Consider the following 21978-nt stretch of genomic DNA (forward strand, 5'->3'; position numbering starts at 1 on the left):
TACTTCACATAAAAAGAATATGCTTATAAGGTCTGATGTACATGGAAGACCAAAAAGATTTTTGGGTGGAGCAGTTTAGAAGACATAAAAATTCTTTCCAAGCTGAAAAACATTGAAATTTACCATGGCACAGAACAGCATTTGAAACATTACCAAGCCTTCTGTTGAGCAGATGTTTCAGAAAGTTAGTACTTAATTGTTCTTGGTTGAACTGAATAGAGACCATTCTTGGAGCTTCACTTTACAGTTACATCTTCCCGTATTCTTGCCAAACAATGATAATTTCTCTCCTTCAAGTTGTCGACAGTTCTTGCTAAATTTGGAGTTGATTGCCATTTCCTAGCAAAGCATTCAATATTTTTTTCATTCTTTTCTTGAAAATGAAGATAAATTAAAGCCAAAATATTTAAGATCATGACCTCTCACTTTGATTTTACCAATTGATGGAAATAATCTGCTTATGCCTCAATTCCTTTTACCATTTCGCACATATCTATTACATTCTTCTGACGTAGGGAACACAAAATTGATCTTCACTAACAGTTCCTCATAAGTAATGCATTTCATCTCTGGTATTTGTTTTTGGGGTTATTCATTCCATGCATGAAGGGCTAAACCAGTGGTACTTCAAACATGACTGACCCATCATACAGCACAGGCTCATTATTTCTATTTCTACTGATAAAATCTTGACTTGATCATCACCCAGATCCCTTTGCTTAATAAATCGACTGAGAAACTTACCAATTGGGATTTTTATGCTATTTTCATTCCTGATTTGCATATTAAATACCACCTGTCACTTACCTGCCATTTTCTTAGATTGTTTACGCTTTCCTGTAATCTCCTCACTTCTTCTTGGCAGTTCATTATTTTCTGTAGATTTCTATTTTAAGCACACTTTGGTCAATCCACCAATTATTTCTCAGTAAGTGATGTAATTTTCTTTTCTATCTGAAGCTGAAATGTGTGTAACCTTGGTTTGTTGATATGCATTTCACAAATAAGAATAAACAAACTTGCATTTATATTATACCTCCATGACCTGAGGGCATCTCAAGTAGTGGACAGCCCGCTGAAGTACTTTTACATGTAGTCACTGTTGTAACGCAAGATTTAATGCAATGTAATGCTTTCTTGAGGCCTTGCTTCAGGTAAATAGCTGATATAATTTGTTAAATTAACAAGCTATAGCAAAAGCTGCTCTAGTTACACTTAAATTGACTTGCTTAACTTATTAAAAATATTATGTTATGAGGAAGATTATATCATTACTGTTGAAAATGAAAGCCGTGTGATCTAGGAGACCAATATACATACATAGAAAATAATGAGAACATTGGCAAAAGATAACTCCATGTCAATGTGTTTGGGCATAATAGTCTTGACTAGTTTCTCTCTACATCAATTTATTCCTGTATAATATATACCAACAATTAGTTACTTCCCCGACTCCCTAAAGAAGAAAGAAGCAGCACTGAGCATGTGGAATAGGTTCAACAAGAAGTAAGGCTGCAAATGAAAATTTATATCCTTACACTTTACCAAAGCTGAAAACCAAATAGGAAAATCACATGGTATACAAATGATACACTTTCCAAATAATACTGTAAATCTCCACGGCCAAGAATGACCACATACCGACTGTGAAATCATAAATTAGGCTTTATGTAGAAATCCAGACATGGAATTATGCACATTTATGAGCATAGTCTCAAGTATGTATTGAATTAAAACAAATACAGAATTTTAAATCAAAGCACTTGGTTCAAAAACTGGGTGAATTGTAATACAGGGTTTGTGGTTGAATGGGTACAAAGAAACCAATTCTAAACTAAGATAATTCTCTTCACCTTTGAATAGTGCATCGATGAATAAACATAGGCTAGAATAGTGTGAAGGGTGGAAGTCAGTGTTCATCACAGATCGCTATCCTCCTATATATCTTTGTAAACATCTACAATTCTTGAGAGGTTGGCAGCATACAGGCATTTTATAATGATGATGTTGATTTAAGAGTTCTGGAAGAGGCAGATAGTTGTGGCATGTGGCTGGACAAAACAAAGAAGGATCTTGAATCTTTCAGACATAAGCTGAGCTTTTATCAACTATTTGAGAAGTCAGAGTCCCATGGATGAATTCATTCCTTTGCTTCCAGGAAGAGTGTTTCCTGAGGATAGAGTTTCACCTCCATTAATGTTTCAGTTGGATCAAACTGAGATACCTGTTGGAAAGAAAAACAGTACATTAGACAGTAGTTCAGTATAAAAATTCTAATTTTGACATGTTGACATTTAATTAGCTTACTGTTTCACTGGCAGAAAAGTGGATTAAACAATAGTTGTCCTCATTTTCCCCACACAGTAGACTTGATACGTTTTAATAAGAAACATGTCGAAGAACAAACTGTTCATTGCTCGTTTAACCTGGAATCTAAAGATCTTTGCATTTAGTCAGTTCTCTTCTTTGTTACGTACACTTCATCTTGGACCATTTTAGCTCTATTAGAAACACTGTCCTCTCCTGAACATCGAACTCTGTTGCCAACATGACCTGAATCTTGGACACAGGAGCTTAGGTCTTCCATTAAAGTGGAACTGGGGCATGACTTCAGTATAGCAGGACGGCTGCCTGCTACAAAGATGAGTTCTGACCTCTTTTTAATTTTTCTACCTTGGTTTATTTATCTTTGTAAACTTCTTGGCATCCATGCTGAGTTCATGTAGAAGGGAGGGTAGCAAATATCTAAGAGAGAAACTTTGGAGGCCAGTTCCTACCAGTAGCTTCAATAATGCGATGTAAGGTGTACAATAAATATTCAGCTTTACCAAATTCAGCATCAAACGCTGCGCAATTATTTTTTAATATCATTATCCACAGAAATGGTAATCCCATGAAAACAAGAATTAGGAGGAGGAGTAGTCCCTTGAAGCTACTCACCATTCAAAAAGGCTCTGACTGACCTAACTTTGGCACAGATCGCCAGCAGTCAGTTATGGCATCTGTAATCAGTGGGTAAGAACTGATGTCTCTAGCACAGATTATGGGAAATATTCAGGATAACAATTGGCTCTATTTATGTTGCATCACAATACAACTGCTTTACATAGCCAACATATTGTACTTCCTCACATATACCCATCAGAAAATCCAAGAAAGAGCAAGGATGAGTGAAAAGTTGCCAGATAAAACTTCTGCTATACTTCCCATCTTTCTTTCTTCCACTGAAAATGTGCACAAAGAGGGCAGACAGTCCTCATTGAAATAATTACTGACAATAGAAGTCAAAAATAGTACAGGCATGGGAGAAATAAATATTTGTCATGCAAAAATGTACAGTATGAATATATTCATGAACAAATCTCATTTTTCAGAGTTCAATTTTATATGATTATCCTTCATAGTATATTAGTAGAGATCAGAAAAAGAATAATTACGTTTGTGACATTCTATTAAGAATTCACATTCAAGTCTATAAAAGTTGTAAAAGAATCATCTGTTAAGTAACAAATGAAAGTAACATTTAAACACTGCTTCACAACAACTAGAGCATAGTGCCCTTCCAGGAACTATTGTGCAAGTGCAGTGAGGTGGTAACAAGGTCATTGTGGTTCATTAGAAGAAAAATTCCTGCAATTCAGCATTCAAACAGGTGGGATGTTGGAAGTATTAATATATGCTGAAAAGTATGAATAATCACCATTCACAATCTGTTCAAGTACTTAAATACTTTTCAACTGTAAACAATAATGTTAAGGCTTACGTTTTACACTACATTTAATTCAAAATTTTAGAAGTTTGGACAAAGCATCTACTATGCTAAATTCTCATTTTAGTCAGCTGGTTGACTAGTTTATAAAAGGTGGAGTTTGTGAGAACACAATATAACTAAAAAAGAGAAAAGTGTTTGTAATAGTATGAACTTTAAAAAGAAACAATGGCCTCAATTTACACCTGTTACTCATATTAAACTTTTAACACTTTTGAGAGATCATGAATATAAAAGTTGCTATCACACTGGAAAACAAAGTTTAAAATTGATTGTGCACCTCTGTTAATTGCGATGAGGCAGTACACACTTACACTTCATGCTACCAGCTCATTTCAGTGATTTTAGCTTTCAGCTAGCACCAACCACATTGACTGCGGGGCTTATTAGGAGCAAGGTATCATAAGTAGCTAGCACCATTTCAGACTAGACTGCACCTCAAAGGAGAGGTGCACTAAGGCAGTAGATACTCACAGGTGTGAAGGTAATAGCTTTCATCTGGGGAATGCAAAAATATGGCAAAACATGGAGGAATCAGAGTTCCTAGATCTTTAAGGCTTCAATGCAAGGCCTGCTGCAAGGATTTGGAGGCCACCAAGAAAAGCACATAAAGGACGATGACAGCAGATAGTTACGGAAGTCAATGTCAGAAGTCTAGCTCCAAGATCCTGACCAAATACTGTAATTTGTTCAAAGATCTAACAAGCATTTAAGGTCAGTGATTTTCAATTTTTTTTTTAATCAACTGTGTTAACTGAACTAAGACACTGCACGATTCATCATACCCAGTGTGGCTGGACTAGTAATCTAGAGACCCAGGTAATGCTTTAGGGACCTGCATTTGAATCCCAATCTGAATTTTTTAAAAAAGGTGGAATAAAAGCTTAATAATGGTTATGAAACCATTACTGTATGTTATAAAAACCCATCTAGTTCACTCCTGTCTTTTAGGAAAAGAAAACAATCATTATTACCTCATCTGGCCTTCATGCAATCCTAGGCCTACAACAATGTAGGTGACTTTCAACTGCCCTCTGAAATGACCAAAATACTCAGTTGTATCGAGCCAGTAAAAAGTTTCAGAAAAAAAGCAACTGGACAGACCACTTAGCATTGATGTAGGCACCAAAACAATAATGCAAATCTCAGGCTCCTCCTGATATCCCCAGCAAATCGCATGTCAGTTTTCAGTCAATTCAATTCATACCAAGTTGAGATAAAGAAATGGCTGATGACATTGGATACTGCAATACTATGCATTCTGACAACATTCCAGCAATAGTATTGAAGACTAGTGATGGAGAATTTTGCATGCTCCTAGCCAAGCTGTTCCAGTATAGCGACAGCACTGGCATCTACCCAACATTATGGAAAATTGCCCAGGAATGTACTGTGCACAAAAAAAGGGACTAAATCCAACCTGGCCAATAACACACACCATCAGTCTGTCTTGATCATCAGCAGAGTGATGTAAGGGGTCATCAATAGTGCTATCAAGCAGCAGTTGCTTAGCAATAATACTACTGATGCTCAATTTGAGTTTTACATGGGCTGTGGAGTAGGATGCTACAGTTAGTGCTCATCCGCTCTTTGTTTATTTCCCATTTTCTTCTTTATTTATCCTCCTTGTTCTCCTCTGAGGTGGGGTGGGCTGGAGGCAGAGTGATCTGGAGGCCCAAGGGGCAGGAACAGCCAATGGGCTGGAGGCCTGAGCAGAGTGGGGATGGCCAGTGGGCTGGAGTGTCACATGGAGGGAGGACAGCTAGCAGGTTGGAAGCCCGAGCACAGTGGGGATGGCCAGCGGGCTGGAGTCCTGAGCGGAGCAGGGTCGACCAGCGGGCTGGAAGCTCACAGTGATGGAGGATGACCAGTGGGCAGAAGGCATGAGCGCTATGGGACAGATATTGGACTGGGGATCAGTGCAGCAGGAGAAGGGCCACTTGCAAACTTGCAGGTCCAACAATTTACTCAAATCACACGTCTCTGGTGACTGGAGTTTTCCTGAATATCTCCCTCTGTTTCCTGATTTATTGCTCTGTCTATGATGTGACTTCTACCCTTTATAGTGAAGATTGAAGCAAAGTATCTATCATCTCTATTTTCCATTATCAGTTCTCCAGATTCACTTTCTATAGAACCAAAATCCACTTAGTTAACTTGTTTCATTTTAAAATACTCATAGAAACATTTTACTATTTGTTATTATATTTTTGGCTAGAATTCTTTTGTAATCTTAATCGTTTCCTCCATATTAATGTTTAATTATTTGCTGATCATTTACATTCTTTCAACTCTCCTGGTGTCACCTGTGTTTGTAGAATTATAGACTCTTTCTTCTGATTCAGTATGTGGATGTACCTACCAGAGAAGGTGCAAATCTTGACCTACTCTTGGGAAATAAGGCAGGGCAGGTGCCTGAGGTGTCTGTGTGGGAGCGCTTTGGGGCCAGCGACCATAATTCTATTAGATTTAAAATAATGGTGGAAAAGGATAGACCAGATCTAAAAGTTTAAGTTCTAAATTGGAGAAAGGCCAATTTTGATGGTATTAGGCAAGAGTTTTCGAAAGCTGATCGGGGGCAGATGTCCGCAAGTAAAGGGACGGCTGGAAAATGGGAAGCCTTCAGAAATGAGATAACGAGAACCCAGAGAAAGTATATTCCCATTAGGGTGAAAGGAAAGGCTGGTAGGTATAGGGAATGCTGGATGACTAAAGAAATTGAGGGTTTGGTTAAGAAAAAGAAGGAAGCATATGTAAGGTAGAGACAGGATAGATCGAGTGAATTCTTAGAAGAGTATCAAGGAAGTAGGAGTATACTTAAGAGGGAAATCAGGAGGGCAATTTGGGGACATGAGATAGCTTTGGCAAATAGAATTAAGGAGAATCCAAAGAGTTTTTACAAATACATTAAGGACAAAAGGGTAACTAGGGGGAGAATAGATAGGGCCCCTCAAAAATCATTAAGGCGGCCTTTGTGTGGAGCCATAGAAAATGGGGCAGATACTAGACGAGTATTTTGCATCAGTATTTACTGTGGAAAAGGATATGGAAGGTATAGACTGTTGGGAAATAGATGGTGACGTCTTGCAAAATGTCTATATTCCAGAGGAAGAAGTGCTGGATGTCTTGAAATGCATAAAGGTGGATAAATCCCCAGGATCTGGTCAGGAGTACCCTACAACTCTGTGGGAAGCTAGAGAAGTGATTGCTGGGCCTCTTGCTGAAATATTTGTATCATCGATAGTTACGGGTGAGGTGCTGGAAGACTGGACGTTGGCTAACGTAGTGTCACTGCTTGAACAAGGTGGTAAGGAAATCCAGGAAACTATAAACCAGTGAGCCTGATGTCGGTGGTAGGCAAGTTGTTGGAGGGAATCCTGAGGGACAGGATGTACATGTATTATGAAAGGCAAGGACTGATTCGGGATAGTCAACATGGCTTTATGCGTGGGAAATCATGTCTCACAAACTTGATTGAGTTTTTTGAGGAAGTAACAAAGAGGATTGATGAGGGCAGAGCGGTAGATGTGATCTATATGGACTTCAGTAAGGCGTTTGTCAAGGTTCCCCATGGGAGACTGGTTAGCAAGGTTAGATCTCGTGGAATACAGGGAGAGCTAGCCATTTGGATTCAGAACTGGCTCAAACGTAGAAGACAGAGGGTGGTGGTGGAGGATTGTTTTTCAGACTGGAGGCCTGTGACCAGTGGAGTGCCACAAGGATCAGTGCTGGGCCCTCTACGTTTTGTCATTTACATAAATGATTTGGATGCGAGCATAAGAGGTACAATTAGTAAGTTTGCAGATGACACCAAAATTGGAGATGTAGGGACAGCGAAGAGGGTTACCTCAGATTAAAACAGGATCTGGACCAGATGGGCCAATGAGCTGAGAAGTGGCAGATGGAGTTTAATTCAGATAAATGCGAGGTGCTGCAATTTGGGAAAGCAAATCTTAGCAGGACTTATACACTTAATGGTAAGGTCTAGGGAGAGTTGCTGAACAAAGAGACCGTGGTGTGCAGGTTCATAGCTCCTTGAAAGTTGAGTTGCAGGTAGATAGGATAGTGAAGGAGGCATTTGGTATGCTTTTGTTTATTGGTCAGAGTATTGAATACAGGAGTTGGGAGGTCATGTTGCAGCTGTACAGGACATTGGTTAGGCCACTGTTGGAATATTGCATGTAATTCTGGTCTCCTTCCTATCGGAAAGATGTTGTGAAACTTGAAAGGGTTCAGAAAAGATTTACAAGGATGTTGCCAGTGTTGGAGGATTTGAGCTATAGGGAAAGGCTGAACAGGCTGGGGCTGTTTTCCCTGGAGTGTCGGAGGCTGAGAGGTGACCTTATAGAGGTTTACAAAATTATGAGGGGCATGGATAGGGTAAATAGACAAAGTCTTTTCCCTGAAGTTGGAGAGTCCAGAACTAGAGGACATAGGATTAGGGTGAGGGGGGAAAGATATAAAAGACCTACGGGGCAACGTTTTCACACAGAGGGTGTTAAGTGTATGGAGTGAGCTGCCAGAGGAAGTGGTGGAGGCTGGTACAATTGCAACATTTAAGAGACATTTAGATGGGTATATGAATAGGAAGGGTTTGGAGGGATATGGGCTGGGTGCTGGCACGTTGGCCTAGATTGGTTTGGGATACCTGGTCGGCATGGACAGGTTGGACCGAAGGGTCTCTTTCCATGCTGTACATCTCTATGACTCTAAGTCTGGTACAATTTTTAACTTTTCTAGTTAACCATGGATGGTAGGTCCAATCTCTTGAACATTTCTGTGCATTCTGAAAGTTATAAGTTTGCCACTGTATCTGTATTCCTGTATTTTAATCTCATTTGTCTAATCATTCTGCATTCATGCCCGCATAACTGCATTTATTTAAGTTGAAAAAAGATGTCGGACCCATTCCCCTCTCCCTCAATCTGATTGTGAAATTCAATCATACTATGATTGTTGCCACGTCGGGGTGCCTTCATTGTTAGATCATTCATTATTCCATTGCACAATACCAAATCTAGTCTGCTCTCTTGTTCAAAACATGCTGTTATAAGAAATTATCCCAAAATAATTCTATGAAGTCCTCATCTAGACTACCTTTGGCCATCTGACTTTGGCACTGTCTATACCCGTATTTAAATTTCTAATTATTATTGCTTGTTTTCTTGAAAAGTTCCCATATTTCTTACTTCACGGTCCATGCTTTAAAGATGCATCAGCCTGTAGGGTACCCTGGAACTGTCTGAGAAGAAGGGAAATGAGCTGTTCTTTTACCTGCCAGTACCATCTCTGTTCTTGAAAGGCTTATGCCAGCCATTAACAACCGTCTTCATCACTGTGGGAAATAAACAGTAGGCACCTATGCAGATTGCTAATTTCAGCAACAAAGATGTTTACTTCTAACCAAGATTGCACATAGGTGTCATTACACCTACCCTTGATTCAGACTGTGGACGCACTGCAAGAGACACCTCTAACCTCATTTCGAGGATGGACATTGGCAAGTTGGATGAGACCTAGAGGAAGGTGTTGATTCCCATTCTCACCAAGTGTGTGTGCGATTTATATAATAATCAATATCAATTTTAAACTAGCGTCACATAGATGTTAGTCTATTTATGTGAAGGGGTTTAATAAATAATAAGGTCAGTCTTTTCAGCACCATGATTTTAAACCAGTATGTGCCATACAGCAGATAACTGAAGGCTTCTTGAAATATTAATGTCAGTTTTTTTTAATATATTAAAGAGATTTATAAGAAGGAATAGACATCATCAAAAGACATAAGCTTGTTTCTGGTTTAGAATAATCAAGGAATGACTTTTAGTTGAGAAAAACCAAGAGATTGGCAAGACTTTGGGCAGTTCAAAGACCACCTGAATGGATGTCAGATATCAGTATAGTATCTCTCCTAGAAAAGGAGATTATTCAGAGCAGTTAAGGAAATTGGTTACCCCAGTGAAATAACTTAGATTCTGAAAATTCCAGACCAGGAATATTTGGTTATTCAAAGCTGAGAAAGTCTTAAGATCTCAGTTAAGTGAGGATTCAAGGGAAACATGTTAATGCTCACAGGATAGGAATTGCCACTGGCACCTTCAGGCACATGAAAGCTTTTGGTGACCTGTATTTTCAGACTCTCCTTATGTATCTACATAATATATTAATTTACATTTGAAGAGACTCTTGAAAGACAAGACACCATCTTAGCTTGCTTGTTGCAGTTTAATATGAAAGTTAAACCAGAGAAGTGCCAACTTTCCCAGACAAAAGTGCAGTACCTTGGGCACTTTGTTACAAAAGGAAGGAGTTACTCCTGACAAGAGAAAATCTGAGCAGTGGGGGAGTGTTCCTAACCTAAGACTGGGAGGGTACTGCGTGGGTTCTTTGGTCTCGATTGATACTCGAGGCTATGACATTTGGCCGCTCCACTCCATGATTTGCTGAAGAAATTGGAAAATTTTGAAGGACTGGTTGGGGAAGGATATATGAGAGTTGGACCCCAGCATGAAGAATTCTTTTGGGTGCTCAAGCAAAAACTTGTCTCATAACTTGTCCTTGACCACAAAAATTTCCATCTCCATCTCATATTAGGAAGCAATACCAGCTTTCTTGGCTTAGAAGTGTTGCTGTCAGAGATCCAAAAGCAGGAAAGTGGTTATTGCTTATACCAGACAGGGTCAGAAGCCAAACAAGACAAAAATGGATAATTACTCCAGTATGAACGGCTAGATTTGATGTTGGCTATTTCACAAACATTCAGAGACACTCTGGTGCAGAGTTTGAAGCATTTACAGACAACAACCCATCAGTTACTTTCAAATGTTCAAAAATCTTGGAACAACAGAATAGCCAGTGAACTCAGTCAGTTTCAATTCCAGATCTGGTACCAGTCAGGCAAAAGTAATGCAAATGCTGATGCCCTCAGTTGAAAGATGGGCACAGGAGGGATATCACCTCTACCGAGCTGAAGGGAGTCTATGGCTGATGCCATGTCCCAAGTCAAAGGCAAAGTTTTGACCTTGATTCCCCATGACATTTTGCCTGAGATTCAGCAGAGTGTCACCAATGGACCTAAGAATAAAATCCAGTCAAGTAGTCAGGTTTGGTTTCATTTTTGCAACTACCTTGAAACATGACCTCAGACAGCTTCAATTGCACTAGTACTGGAAGACCCAATATCCACCAACCCAGTGCTGGCTGATTAGATTAGATTAGATTGTTTATAGTGTGGAAACAGGCCCTTCGGCCCAACAAGTCCACACCGCCCTGCCGAAGCGCAACCCACCCATACCCCTACATTTACCCTTTACCTAACACTACGGGCGATGAAGAGGTCCAAACAGGCATAGAAACTGTTCAGGTGCTGAATGGAGGAGGATGAAGTCATCAACTGCTTCATGACAGAGAAAGAGGGGTGAAGCAACACATCCTTCCTGATAGCCTCAAGGGTCACCTGATCGTAACAGTTCAAAATCAAGCATGATATTAAACGGTGCAAAAACATCTAAACTAAATAGTGGGGGGAGGGGACAAACTGGATGTTTAAAAAGGAAATTGAAGGGAAAGTTAGAACAAGAGAAGTCAAGAAAGACAACTGTATCAATGAGGCAGAAAACTTGGAAAGGGATCATGCTGCAAGGTTGAGTGAAATAGGGGTTGATGGGAAGGGTCAGGGCAGTAACAAATTAAAAATACTATACATGAATGCACGAAGCATTAGACATAAGATGGATGAGCTTGAGGCTCTTTTGGAAATTGGCAAATACGATATTGTGGGGATAACTGAGACGTGGCTTCAAATGTACAGGGCCTGGGAAATGAATATTCAAGGCAACACGTGCTATCATAAGGACAGACTGATGGGCAGAGGGGGTGGGGTGGCCTTGTTGGTAAGGGAGAATATACAGTCCCTTGCGTGGAGGGGCCTAGAGTCAGGGGATGTAGAGTCAGTGTGGATAGAGCTGCGAAATACTAAGGGTAAAAAGACCCTCTTGGGAATCATCTTCAGGCCCCTAAACAGTAGTCTGGATGTCGGATGCAAATTGAATCAGGAGCTGAAATTGGCCTGTCGCAAAGATGTTACTACAGTTGTTATGGGGGATTTTAACATGCAGGTAGACTGGGAGAATCAGGATGGTATTGGACCTCAAGAAAGAGACTTTGTGGAGTGCCTCAGAGATGGATTTTTAGAGCAGCTGGTGCTGGAGCCGACCAGGGAGAAGGCAATTCTGGATCTGGTATTGTGTAATGAACCAGAATTGGTCAGAGACCTCGAAGTGAAGGAGCCATTGGGAAGTAGTGACCATAATACATTAAGCTTCAATCTGCAATTTGAGAGGGAGAGGATACAGTCGGAAGTGACAGTACTTCTGTTGAATAAAGGGAACTATGGAGCTATGAGGGAGGAGCTGGCCAAAGTTCAATGGTGCAATACCTTAGCAGGGATGACTATGGAGGAACAATGGCGGATATTTCTTTGTATAATGCAGAAGTTGCAGGATCAGTTCATTCCTAAAAGGAAGAAAGATCCCAGGAGGAGGCATGGGCAGCTGTGGCTGACGAGGGAAGTTAAGAAACATATAAAGTTAAAAGAGAAAAAGTATAACACAGCAAAGATAAGTGGGAAAACTGAGAACTGGGAAGCTTTTAAAAAACAACAGAGGATTACTAAGAAGGAAATACGCAGAGGAAAAATGAGGTACGAAGGTAAACTGGCCATTAATATAAAGGAGGATATTAAAATCTTTTTTAAGTATGTGCAAGGCAAAAAAATGGTTAGGACTAAAATTGGGCCCTTGAAGACAGAAACAGGGGAATATATTACGGGGAACAAAGAAATGGCAGAAGAATTGAATTGGTACTTCAGATCTGTGTTCACTGGGGAAGACACAAGCAATCTCCCTGAGGTAACAGTGGCTGAAGGACCTGAACTTACGGGAATTTATATTTGCCAGGATTTAGTGTTGGAGAGACTGTTAGGTCTGAAGGTTGATAAGTCTCCGGGGCCTGATGGTCTACATCCCAGGGTACTGAAGGAGGTGGCTCAAGAAATCGTGGATGCGTTGGTGATTATTTTCCAGAGTTCGATAGATTCGGGGTCGGTTCCTGAGGATTGGAGGGTGGCTAATGTTATACCACGTTTTAAGAAAGGTGGGAGAGAGAAAGCAGGAAATTATAGACCAGTTAGTCTGACTTCAGTGGTGGGAAAGATGCTGGAGTCTATTATAAAGGATGAAATTACAGCACATCTGGATAGTAGTAACAGGATAGGTCAGAGTCAGCATGGATTTATGAAGGGGAAATCATGCTTGACTAATCTTCTTGAATGTTTTGAGGATGTAACTCTGAAGATGGACGAGGGAGATCCAGTAGATGTAGTGTACCTGGACTTTCAGAAAGCTTTTGATAAAGTCCCACACAGGAGGTTAGTGAGTAAAATTAGGGCGCATGGTATTGGGGGCAAAGTACTAGATTGGATTGAAAATTGGTTGGCTGATAGGAAAAAAAGGGTAGTGATAAACGGCTCCATTTCGGAATGGCAGGCAGTGACCAGTGGGGTACCGCAGGGATCAGTGCTGGGACCGCAGCTTTTTACAATATATGTTAATGATATAGAAGATGGTATCAGCAATAACGTTAGCAAATTTGCTGATGATACAAAGCTGGGTGGCAGGGTGAAATGTGATGAGGATGTTAGGAGATTACAGGGTGACCTGGACTAGTTAGGTGAGTGGGCAGATGCATGGCAGATGCAGTTTAATGTGGATAAATGTATGGTTATCCACTTTGGTGGCAAGAACAGGAAGGCAGATTACTACCTCAATGGAATCCATTTAGGTAAAGGGGCAGTACAGAGAGAGATCTGGGTGTTCTTGTACACCAGTCAATGAAGGCAAGCATGCAGGTACAGCAGGTAGTGAAGAAGGCTAATAGCATGCTGGCCTTCATAACAAGAGGAATTGAGTATAGAAGCAAAGAGGTTCTTCTGCAGCTGTACAGGGCCCTGGTGAGACCACACCTGGAGTACTGTATGCAGTTCTGGTCTCCAAATTTGAGGAAAGACATTCTGGCTATTGAGGGAGTACAGCGTAGGTTCACGAGGTCAATTCCTGGAATGGCAGGATTACCTTACACTGAAAGACTGAAGCGACTGGACTTGTATACCCTTGAGTTTAGGAAACTGAGAGGGGACCTGATTGAGACATATAAGATTATGAAAGGATTGGACACTCTGGCAGCATGAAACATGTTTCCGCTGATGGGTGAGTGCCGAACCAGAGGATACAGCTTAAAAATATGGGGTAGACCATTTAGGACAGAGATGAGGAGAAACGTCTTCACCCAGAGAGTGGTGGCTGTGTGGAATGCTCTGCCCCAGAGGGCAGTGGAGGCCCAGTCTCTGGATTCATTTAAGAAAGAGTTAGATAGAGCTCTCAAAGATAGTGGAATCAAGGGTTATGGAGATAAAGCAGGAAGAGGATACTGATTAGGAATGATCAGCCATGATCATATTGAATGACAGTGCAGGCTCGAAGGGCTGAAAGGCCTACTCCTGCACCTATTGTCTATTGTCATAATTGCTGTGATCAGAATGCAGTGTTACTGTCCCTGGATAATTGTTGATATTGATGACTACTGTCAAAATTGTGAAAGGTATAACTTGGTGAAAGTGACCTCACTGCAGCATGGGTTTCCAGGTCACCAAGGGACCTCTAGTAGTCCTTGCAATAGCTTTTATGGTCCTTGACTCCAGCAGTAATCAGTCTGAGCATGTTCCCATAGTTAATGCAGGCCATTCTCACTTGTGGCCAAAAGTTCTCAACTATAGTCAATGTGCCAGCACATGATTTATTTATCTGTTCTGTTGTTCCATATCAGACTTTCAGTGAACAGGAGTTCAAATGAACTTTGGAAGGCCTGTAGCATTGTTAAGAGTTGCATTACCCTCTATCATCCATAGGATACAGACAGTGCTAACAATTCAAACCAAACTCTCCATGAATATCTAAAAGAAAACAAAAGTGGTCCTAGTCCCTTCTGGAGTTGGTTTATGCTTAAAATAGCATCCCACTTATCTGCAGACTATTTTCCACACACTCTGTCCTCAATCCTTACCATGGATGATCTCCTTGGGCTCACCACACCTTCTGAAGATGATGTCAGGTCAATGCATGGGCAGCATCATATGATACTAAACCAGGCGTTTGAGATGATGCCCAAGAGGACGGAGAGAGAAGCACTGAGAAGAAAAACATGAAATGGTCTCAAGGATATAGACTGACCTTTCAACTGAGGCAAGAATTTTACAGAATCAGAATATCAGGGGTCAGAAATGGGAGACAGGATCCTGAACCCTGTAGAGTCATCAAGTAGCTGGACATAATTGGTCACACCTATGTTGCTGAACTAATAGTTGGAGGGCAGCCTCGTAAAATGGTTCATGAAAAGAAGCTACTTGAGGTCATAATCTGGTGGATTATGTGGAGACAAGAAGCGCACTCAGAGGTGTTGCAGAATGTGAAGTGTTGGATCTTATGGGCTCAAGTGAAAGTCGAATTGGGTAATGGTAAGGAACTCTTTAACGACTTGTGTATTGTGACACCATGAGGCACATCCACATTAGAGAGGCCTTGTCTCACCCTGGCCAACAGCACAGGGATAACCTGGAGTGGAAACTGAAGCAATTGATGCACCTAACCTATGATTCCTGGACATTTGACTGACCTCGACTTCAATCATCCACAGAGCCTGGATCCCTTGGAAAATACCAGTACAGATGAGAGGCTGAGAAGGTCCTCGAGGAAATGCTGGATATCGCCTCAACCCTCATCATTTATTCAGATTGATGATGCAAAAATAGAATGCTGCTACTGATGTGGACATGTAGATTCTAGCCATCATGGCACAATGAACCCTGCTTTATGAGCTTTGAACCTTCCATGTGTTCAAATCCCTTGCTGCAGTATTAACACCTTTCTCTTTTGTACTGTCTCCACTCTTTGATTTATCACATCTTCCCAAATTTGATCTCTTGACCCCACTGTTCAATTTAAATTCCTCTCTACTTTAGTTATGTGGCTCACAAGAACACTAGCCCTAGTACAGTTCAGGTGGAGAGTGGAACCTGTACAATCAGGGCACTTTCCCTGATTCTGGTACAACTGCCACATGAATCAGAGCTCACTTCTCCCAAATCAGTCTTTTAAGGCATGCATTCATCCCTCTAATTTGATTTGCCCTATACCAATGTGCACATGGATCAGGAAAGAATCCAAAGACTCTGATCTTGAGGTTCTGCTTCTTAATTTGGTGCCTCGATTCTCATATTGAATATGCAGAACCTCTTTCTTTGTTCTGTCAATGACATTTGTACCTACATGGACCATAATGACGGGACTCTCCCCCACTCACTGCAAGTTCATTGCAGCTGAGGAGATGTTTTGATCCCTGGAACTGCACAGACAACACTGCCCCCTCAGGACTTATATATTTTGATGCAAAGAACGGTGTCCATTCCTCACCTACTGCTATGTTTTTTTTGTTCTCCCTCTATGACTCTATTTGAATAATTTTGTGTAGAGTAGTCAGTCCACTCTATAGCCCTCACCCTTATTCAAACAAGCTTGAAGAACCTTGAACCTGTCAAATAACTGTAAATGTTTGGACTCCTGTGGCTCCTGAGCTATTGGTTTCTTAACCAGTCTCAGTTGCATCACACTAATGACTGAACGCAGTCCTTTAAAAAATCAGAAGACCCTATTCTAAGAGGTGTGATTGTCTCTTGATACAAAGATTCCAAATAACTTTCCCTCTACCTGCGGTATTGCAACGTCTGTAGTTCAGCCTACAGCTCACTCTACCTGAGCAAAAGCTGCATAAACCTCAAATGCTTACAGCAGAATTGTTTGACCTCGATCACAGGGGCATTTTGGAGCTCTCAGATGTTACAGCTGTGACCCATCAACTGTCCTGCCATGCTTAATCTACTTTATGTAACTGCTTAATTATTTTATTCAATTTTTTACTTTTATAATATATTTCAATAATTTTATCAGTAAATGCTACACAATTAGGAATGGATTCCACCTTAGACAATTAACAGATAGTTATCAAATAGCTAGCTAGTTCTCATGTACTACAATAAGAACTAATTCTTGGGGGCTGTAAAGTTAGAAAAACCAAAAACAAAGGAGCACTTCTTTTCTGTCCTTTCCAACTCCCTTAATCATCAACGTTCAGCACTCTATAATAAGTTGAACTGATGTGCCAAATTGCACAAAATTGGCTAGTTTTATATGTTCCTAACACAAAAGGCCTAGCTGCCCAATAGACAATAGGTACAGGAGTAGGTCATTCGGCCCTTTGAGCCAGCACCACCATTCATTATGATCATCGCTGATCATCCACAATCAGTTTCCTGTTCCTGCCTTATCCCCATAACCCTTGATTCCACTGTCTTTAAGAGCTCTATCCATCTCTTTCTTGAAAGTATCCAGAGACTTGGCCTCCACTGCCTTCTGGGGCAGAGCATTCCATATATCCACCACTCTCTAGGTGAAGATGTTCCTCATCAACGCTGTTCTAAATGGCCTACCCCTTATTTTTAAACTGTGTCCTCTGGTTCTGGACTCACCCATCAGCAGAAACATGCTTTCTACCTCCAGAGTGTCCAATCCTTTAATAATTTTATACATCTCAATCAGACCCCCTCTCATCCTTCTAAACTCAAGTGTATAATGCCCAGTCACTCCAATCTTTCAACATATTATAGTCCTGCCATTCCGGGAATTGACCTCGTGAACCTACGCTGCACTCCCTCAACAGCCAGAATGTCCTTCCTCAAATTTGGAGATCAAAGCTGTACACAATACTCCAGGTGCAGTCTCACCAGGGACCTGTACAGCTGCAGAAGGACCTCTTTGCTCCTATGCTCAATTCCTCTTGTTATGAAGGCCAGCATGCCGTTAGCTTTCTTCACTGCCTATTGTACCTGTATGTTTGTTTTCACTGACTGTTATACAAGAACAGCTAGATCTTGTTGTACTGCCCCTTTACTTAACTTAACTCCATTTAGATAGTAATCTGCCTTCCTGTTCTTGCCACCAAAGTGGACAACCACATACTTATCCACATTAAACTGCATTTGCCATGCATCTATCCACTCACCTAGCCTGTTTAAGTCACCCTGTATTCTCATAACATCCTCCTCACAGTTCACCCTGCCACCCAGCTTTGTGTCATCAGCAAATTTGCTAATATTACTTTTAAAGCCTTCATCTATATCATTAATGTATATTGTAAACAGCTGTGGACCCAGCACCGAACCTTGTGGTACCCCACTGGTCACCGCCTGCCATTCTGTAAGGAACCCATCTATCACTACTCTTTGCTTCCTGTCAGTTAGCCAAGTTTCAATCCAAGTTAGTACTTTGCCCCCAATACCATGTGCCCTAATTTTGCTCACTAATCTCCTATGTGGACTTTATCAAAGGCTTCCTGAAAGTCCAAGTACACTACATCCACTGGCTCGCCCTTGTCCATCTTCATAGTTACATCCTGAAAAAAATTCCAGAAGATTAGTCAAGCACAATTTCCCCTTCGTAAATCCATGTTGACTCTGACCTATCCTGTTACAGCTATCCAGATGAGTCATAATTTCATCTTTTATAATTGACTCCAGCATCTTTCCCACCAATGACGTCAGGTTAACCAGTCTATAATGCTCTGTTTTCTCTCTCCCTCCCTTCTTGAAAAGTGGGACATTAGCCACCCTCCAATCCACAGGAACTGATCCTGAAATCAATGGAGCATTAGAAAAAGATTACCAATGCACCCATGATTTCTAGAGCCATCTCCTTAAGCACCCTGGGATGTAGACCATCAGGTCCCAGGGACTTATCAGCCTTCAGACCTAACAGTCTATCCAACACTATTTCCTGCCTAATATAAATTCCCTTCAGTTCATCCATTACCCTAGATCCTTCAGCCACTATTACATCTGGGAGATTGCTTGTCTTCCCCAGTGAGACAGATCCAAAGTACCTCTTCAACTCTTCTGCCATTTCCATGTTCCCCATAATAAATTCACCCGTTTCAGTCTTAAAAGACCCAATTTTAGTCTTAACCATTTTTTTTCTTTTCACATACCTAAAAAATCTTTTACTATCCTCCTTTATAGTTTTGGCCCGTTTGTCTGTGTACCGCATTTTTTTCTCCACATATTACCTTTTTAGTTATCCTCTGTTGTCCTTTAAAAGTTTCCCAGTCCTCCGGCTTCCCGCTCATCTTTGCTATGTTATACTTCTTCTCTTTTATCTTTATATAGTCCTTAACTTCCCTCGTCAGCCATGGCCGCCCCTGCCCAGCTCATAGAAGATCTATTTCACCTGCTTCATTATATAATTAAGCCCAATCACTCTTCCACTGAAGACTTTGTTAAGACTGTTTAAAGCTGACAACTTTAGAATTTAAACTGTACATTTCAAAACAAAATTAGCTATTTACAAAAGATCTTGCCTTCGTCTCTAGGTGTTGCTGACTCCATGAAGTCCTCCTCTTAACTTTTCCTCTAGAAGATGGTGCAGTTCTGCAGCATGAAGCAGAACACCATGAATCTTGACACAGGCACTAAACACTCCAGTAACGTTCCCTTTACTTTTTCCACTGGACATCCTCATCCCATTCTATCAACAATGTAAAATAAATTCCCAGCAACTTCAGTTGTAAAAATGAGTCACTAAACTTGAAATGTTATCTGTTTCTCTCTCTCTCCAGAGATGCCAAATTTATATAGTACTTTGTTTCTTTTTCAGATCTTCAGTACTTCGCTTTTATATTATTACACAAGTTCATTATATTGGTGTCCTATATCCAACCATCTTCAGCCGCTTCATCCTCACAACGTTCAGCATATTTGCGAATCCTCAGATACTGAAGCAACCTCTTTTCATATACAACATCTGGTCTACATCCAAGCACGATCTGATGAGTGGTAAGTAACATTCATCCCATTCAACTTCCAGGCAATGACCACCTCGATCAGGGCAGAATCCAACCATTTCTCCAGAATCTTAATAGCAATATCATTTCTGAATCCCCGATTACTAACATTCTGAGATTACCATTGATCAAAAACTGAACTGTACGGGCCATATAAGAACAGTGGTGAAAAGAGCATGAGGCCAGGAAGTTTGCAGTGACTCACTTACCTCCTGACTCCTCAGTATCCATCTACCATCTACAAGGCACAATCCAGGAATATGATTGAATGTTCTCCACGTGTCTGGATGGATGCATCTCCAATAACACTCAAGAAGTTTAACACCATCCAGAAACAAAGCATCCTGTTCAACCCACACCCCATCTACGATCTTCATCTTTGATGTACAGTGGCAGCAGTGTTTTCTATCCACAAGATGTACTGCAGTAACTCACTATGTCTCCTTGACAGCAAACCTGTGACATTTACTATCTATAAGGACAAGAGCAGCAGATGCAAGGGAACACCAACACCTGCAAGTTCCCCTCCAAGTCACATAGCCTCCTGACTTGGAACTGTAACACTGATCCTTCACTGGTGCTGAATCAAAATCCTGGAACTCTCTTCCTAATAGCACTCTGGGTGTACTTATGCCCCCAGGGCAGCAGCAGCAGTTCAAGATTGCAGATCGACATGACCTTCCCAGGGCAACTTCAGATCTCAATAGATGCTGGCCTACCAGCGATACCCACATTCCAAATATAAATAATAAAGGGTGGACTGACAGGATCAACTCTACTTATCACCAGTGTCTCTCTCTCTCTCTATATTGTTAAGTTATTAGACTGCTTATGTGACATCCAGTATTCGATAAACAGAAATGTATACAAATTAAATACTAGGAAAACTGTAACTTTTTTACTCCACTACTTCAAACCCCATTTTGTAACAAATGATTCTCTCTCCTAGTAAGCCAGACTGTTTTAACTTTGATAGCATATTTGAACTTGAGATGAGCTTCTGATCATGTATTCCACGATCACTAAGATAGCCTACTTTTACCTTCTGCAGTTACCTGACTTTATCGCTGTCTCAGTTCATCACCCATTGAAACTTTCATTGGTTTGAACCTTGAACTTGCCTACTCCAGGACAGTTCTGGCTCCTCTCCCACATGCATGCTTTGTAAACTTGAGGTCATCCAAAACCTCTGCCCATGTCTTAATTTGCAATCAATTCCATTCACATACCATCTTTGAGCACTAACCTATGTTAACTACTGGTCAATCAACACATTAGTTTTAAAATTCTCATTCTTATTTTCAAATCTCTCCATAGCATTGCCCCTCTCTATTTCTGTAATTTCCTACAACCTTCTGAGGTATTTGAGGTAATCTAATACTAGCTTTCTGAGCACAAAGGGCAGGACAGTTGATGTTTCAGGCATAAGCACTTCATCAGGAATGTGGAGGGGGAAGGGGGCTGACAGATAAATAAGGGGTGGGGTGGGATGGGGAAAGATAGGTGGAATGGTGATAGGTGGATGCGGGTAGGAGGTGACTGTGATAGGTTGGTTAGGAGGGTGGAGCGGATAGATGGGTAAGAAGATGGACAGATAGGTCAGGTCAAGAGGGCAATGCCAAGTTGGATCTGAGATGAAGTGGTGGGTGGGGAGATTTGGGAACTAGTGAATTCAATGATGATGCCATGTGGTTGTAGGGTCCTGAGGCAGAAGATGACATGCTCTTTCTCCAGTCAGCAGGCGCCTTTGATTTGGCAGTAGAGACAGGGAATTGAAGTGGTTGGCTACAGGGCTGTGGGGTTGGTTGGTGCAAGTGGACCAGAGATATTCCCTCAACCTCTCCATGAGTTGGCGCTCGGTCTCCCCAGTGTAGAGGAGGCCACATTGAGGGCAATGGATGCAGTAAATGAGGACCTATCCGTCCATCTTCCTTCCCACCTATCCGTCCCACCCTCCCCACCGACCTATCAGAATCACCTACCTGCTTCCACCTACTGTCATCCTACCTACCTTTCCCGCAGCTCCATCCCTTCCCCCCCCTACTTATCTCTCAGTCCCCTTGCCCCTCCATATTCATGATGAAGGGCTTATGCCTGAAATGTCGAATCTCCTGCACCTCAGATGCTGCCTGACCTGCTGTGCTTTTTCCAGCACTACACTTCTCAACTGACTCTCTCGCACCTGCAGTGCTCACTTTCGCCTGGGT

The 21978-nt window shown here is 41.2% G+C and overlaps 1 protein-coding gene across 1 annotated transcript in view; it reads right to left on the reverse strand.

Moving 5' to 3' along the window:
• Positions 1-1491: 1491 nt before the first annotated feature.
• The window catches only part of faf1 (Fas (TNFRSF6) associated factor 1), a 391777-nt gene continuing 371290 nt past the window's right edge, over positions 1492-21978 (reverse strand). The window contains exon 19 of the mRNA XM_072574268.1: positions 1492-2224. Within this exon, the coding sequence (XP_072430369.1) occupies positions 2141-2224 (84 nt within the window). The 3' untranslated portion in view covers positions 1492-2140. The remainder of the gene's footprint in view (positions 2225-21978) is intronic.

This window comes from Chiloscyllium punctatum, chromosome 7 (genome assembly GCF_047496795.1).
Source record: "Chiloscyllium punctatum isolate Juve2018m chromosome 7, sChiPun1.3, whole genome shotgun sequence".
Lineage (NCBI taxonomy): Eukaryota > Metazoa > Chordata > Chondrichthyes > Orectolobiformes > Hemiscylliidae > Chiloscyllium > Chiloscyllium punctatum.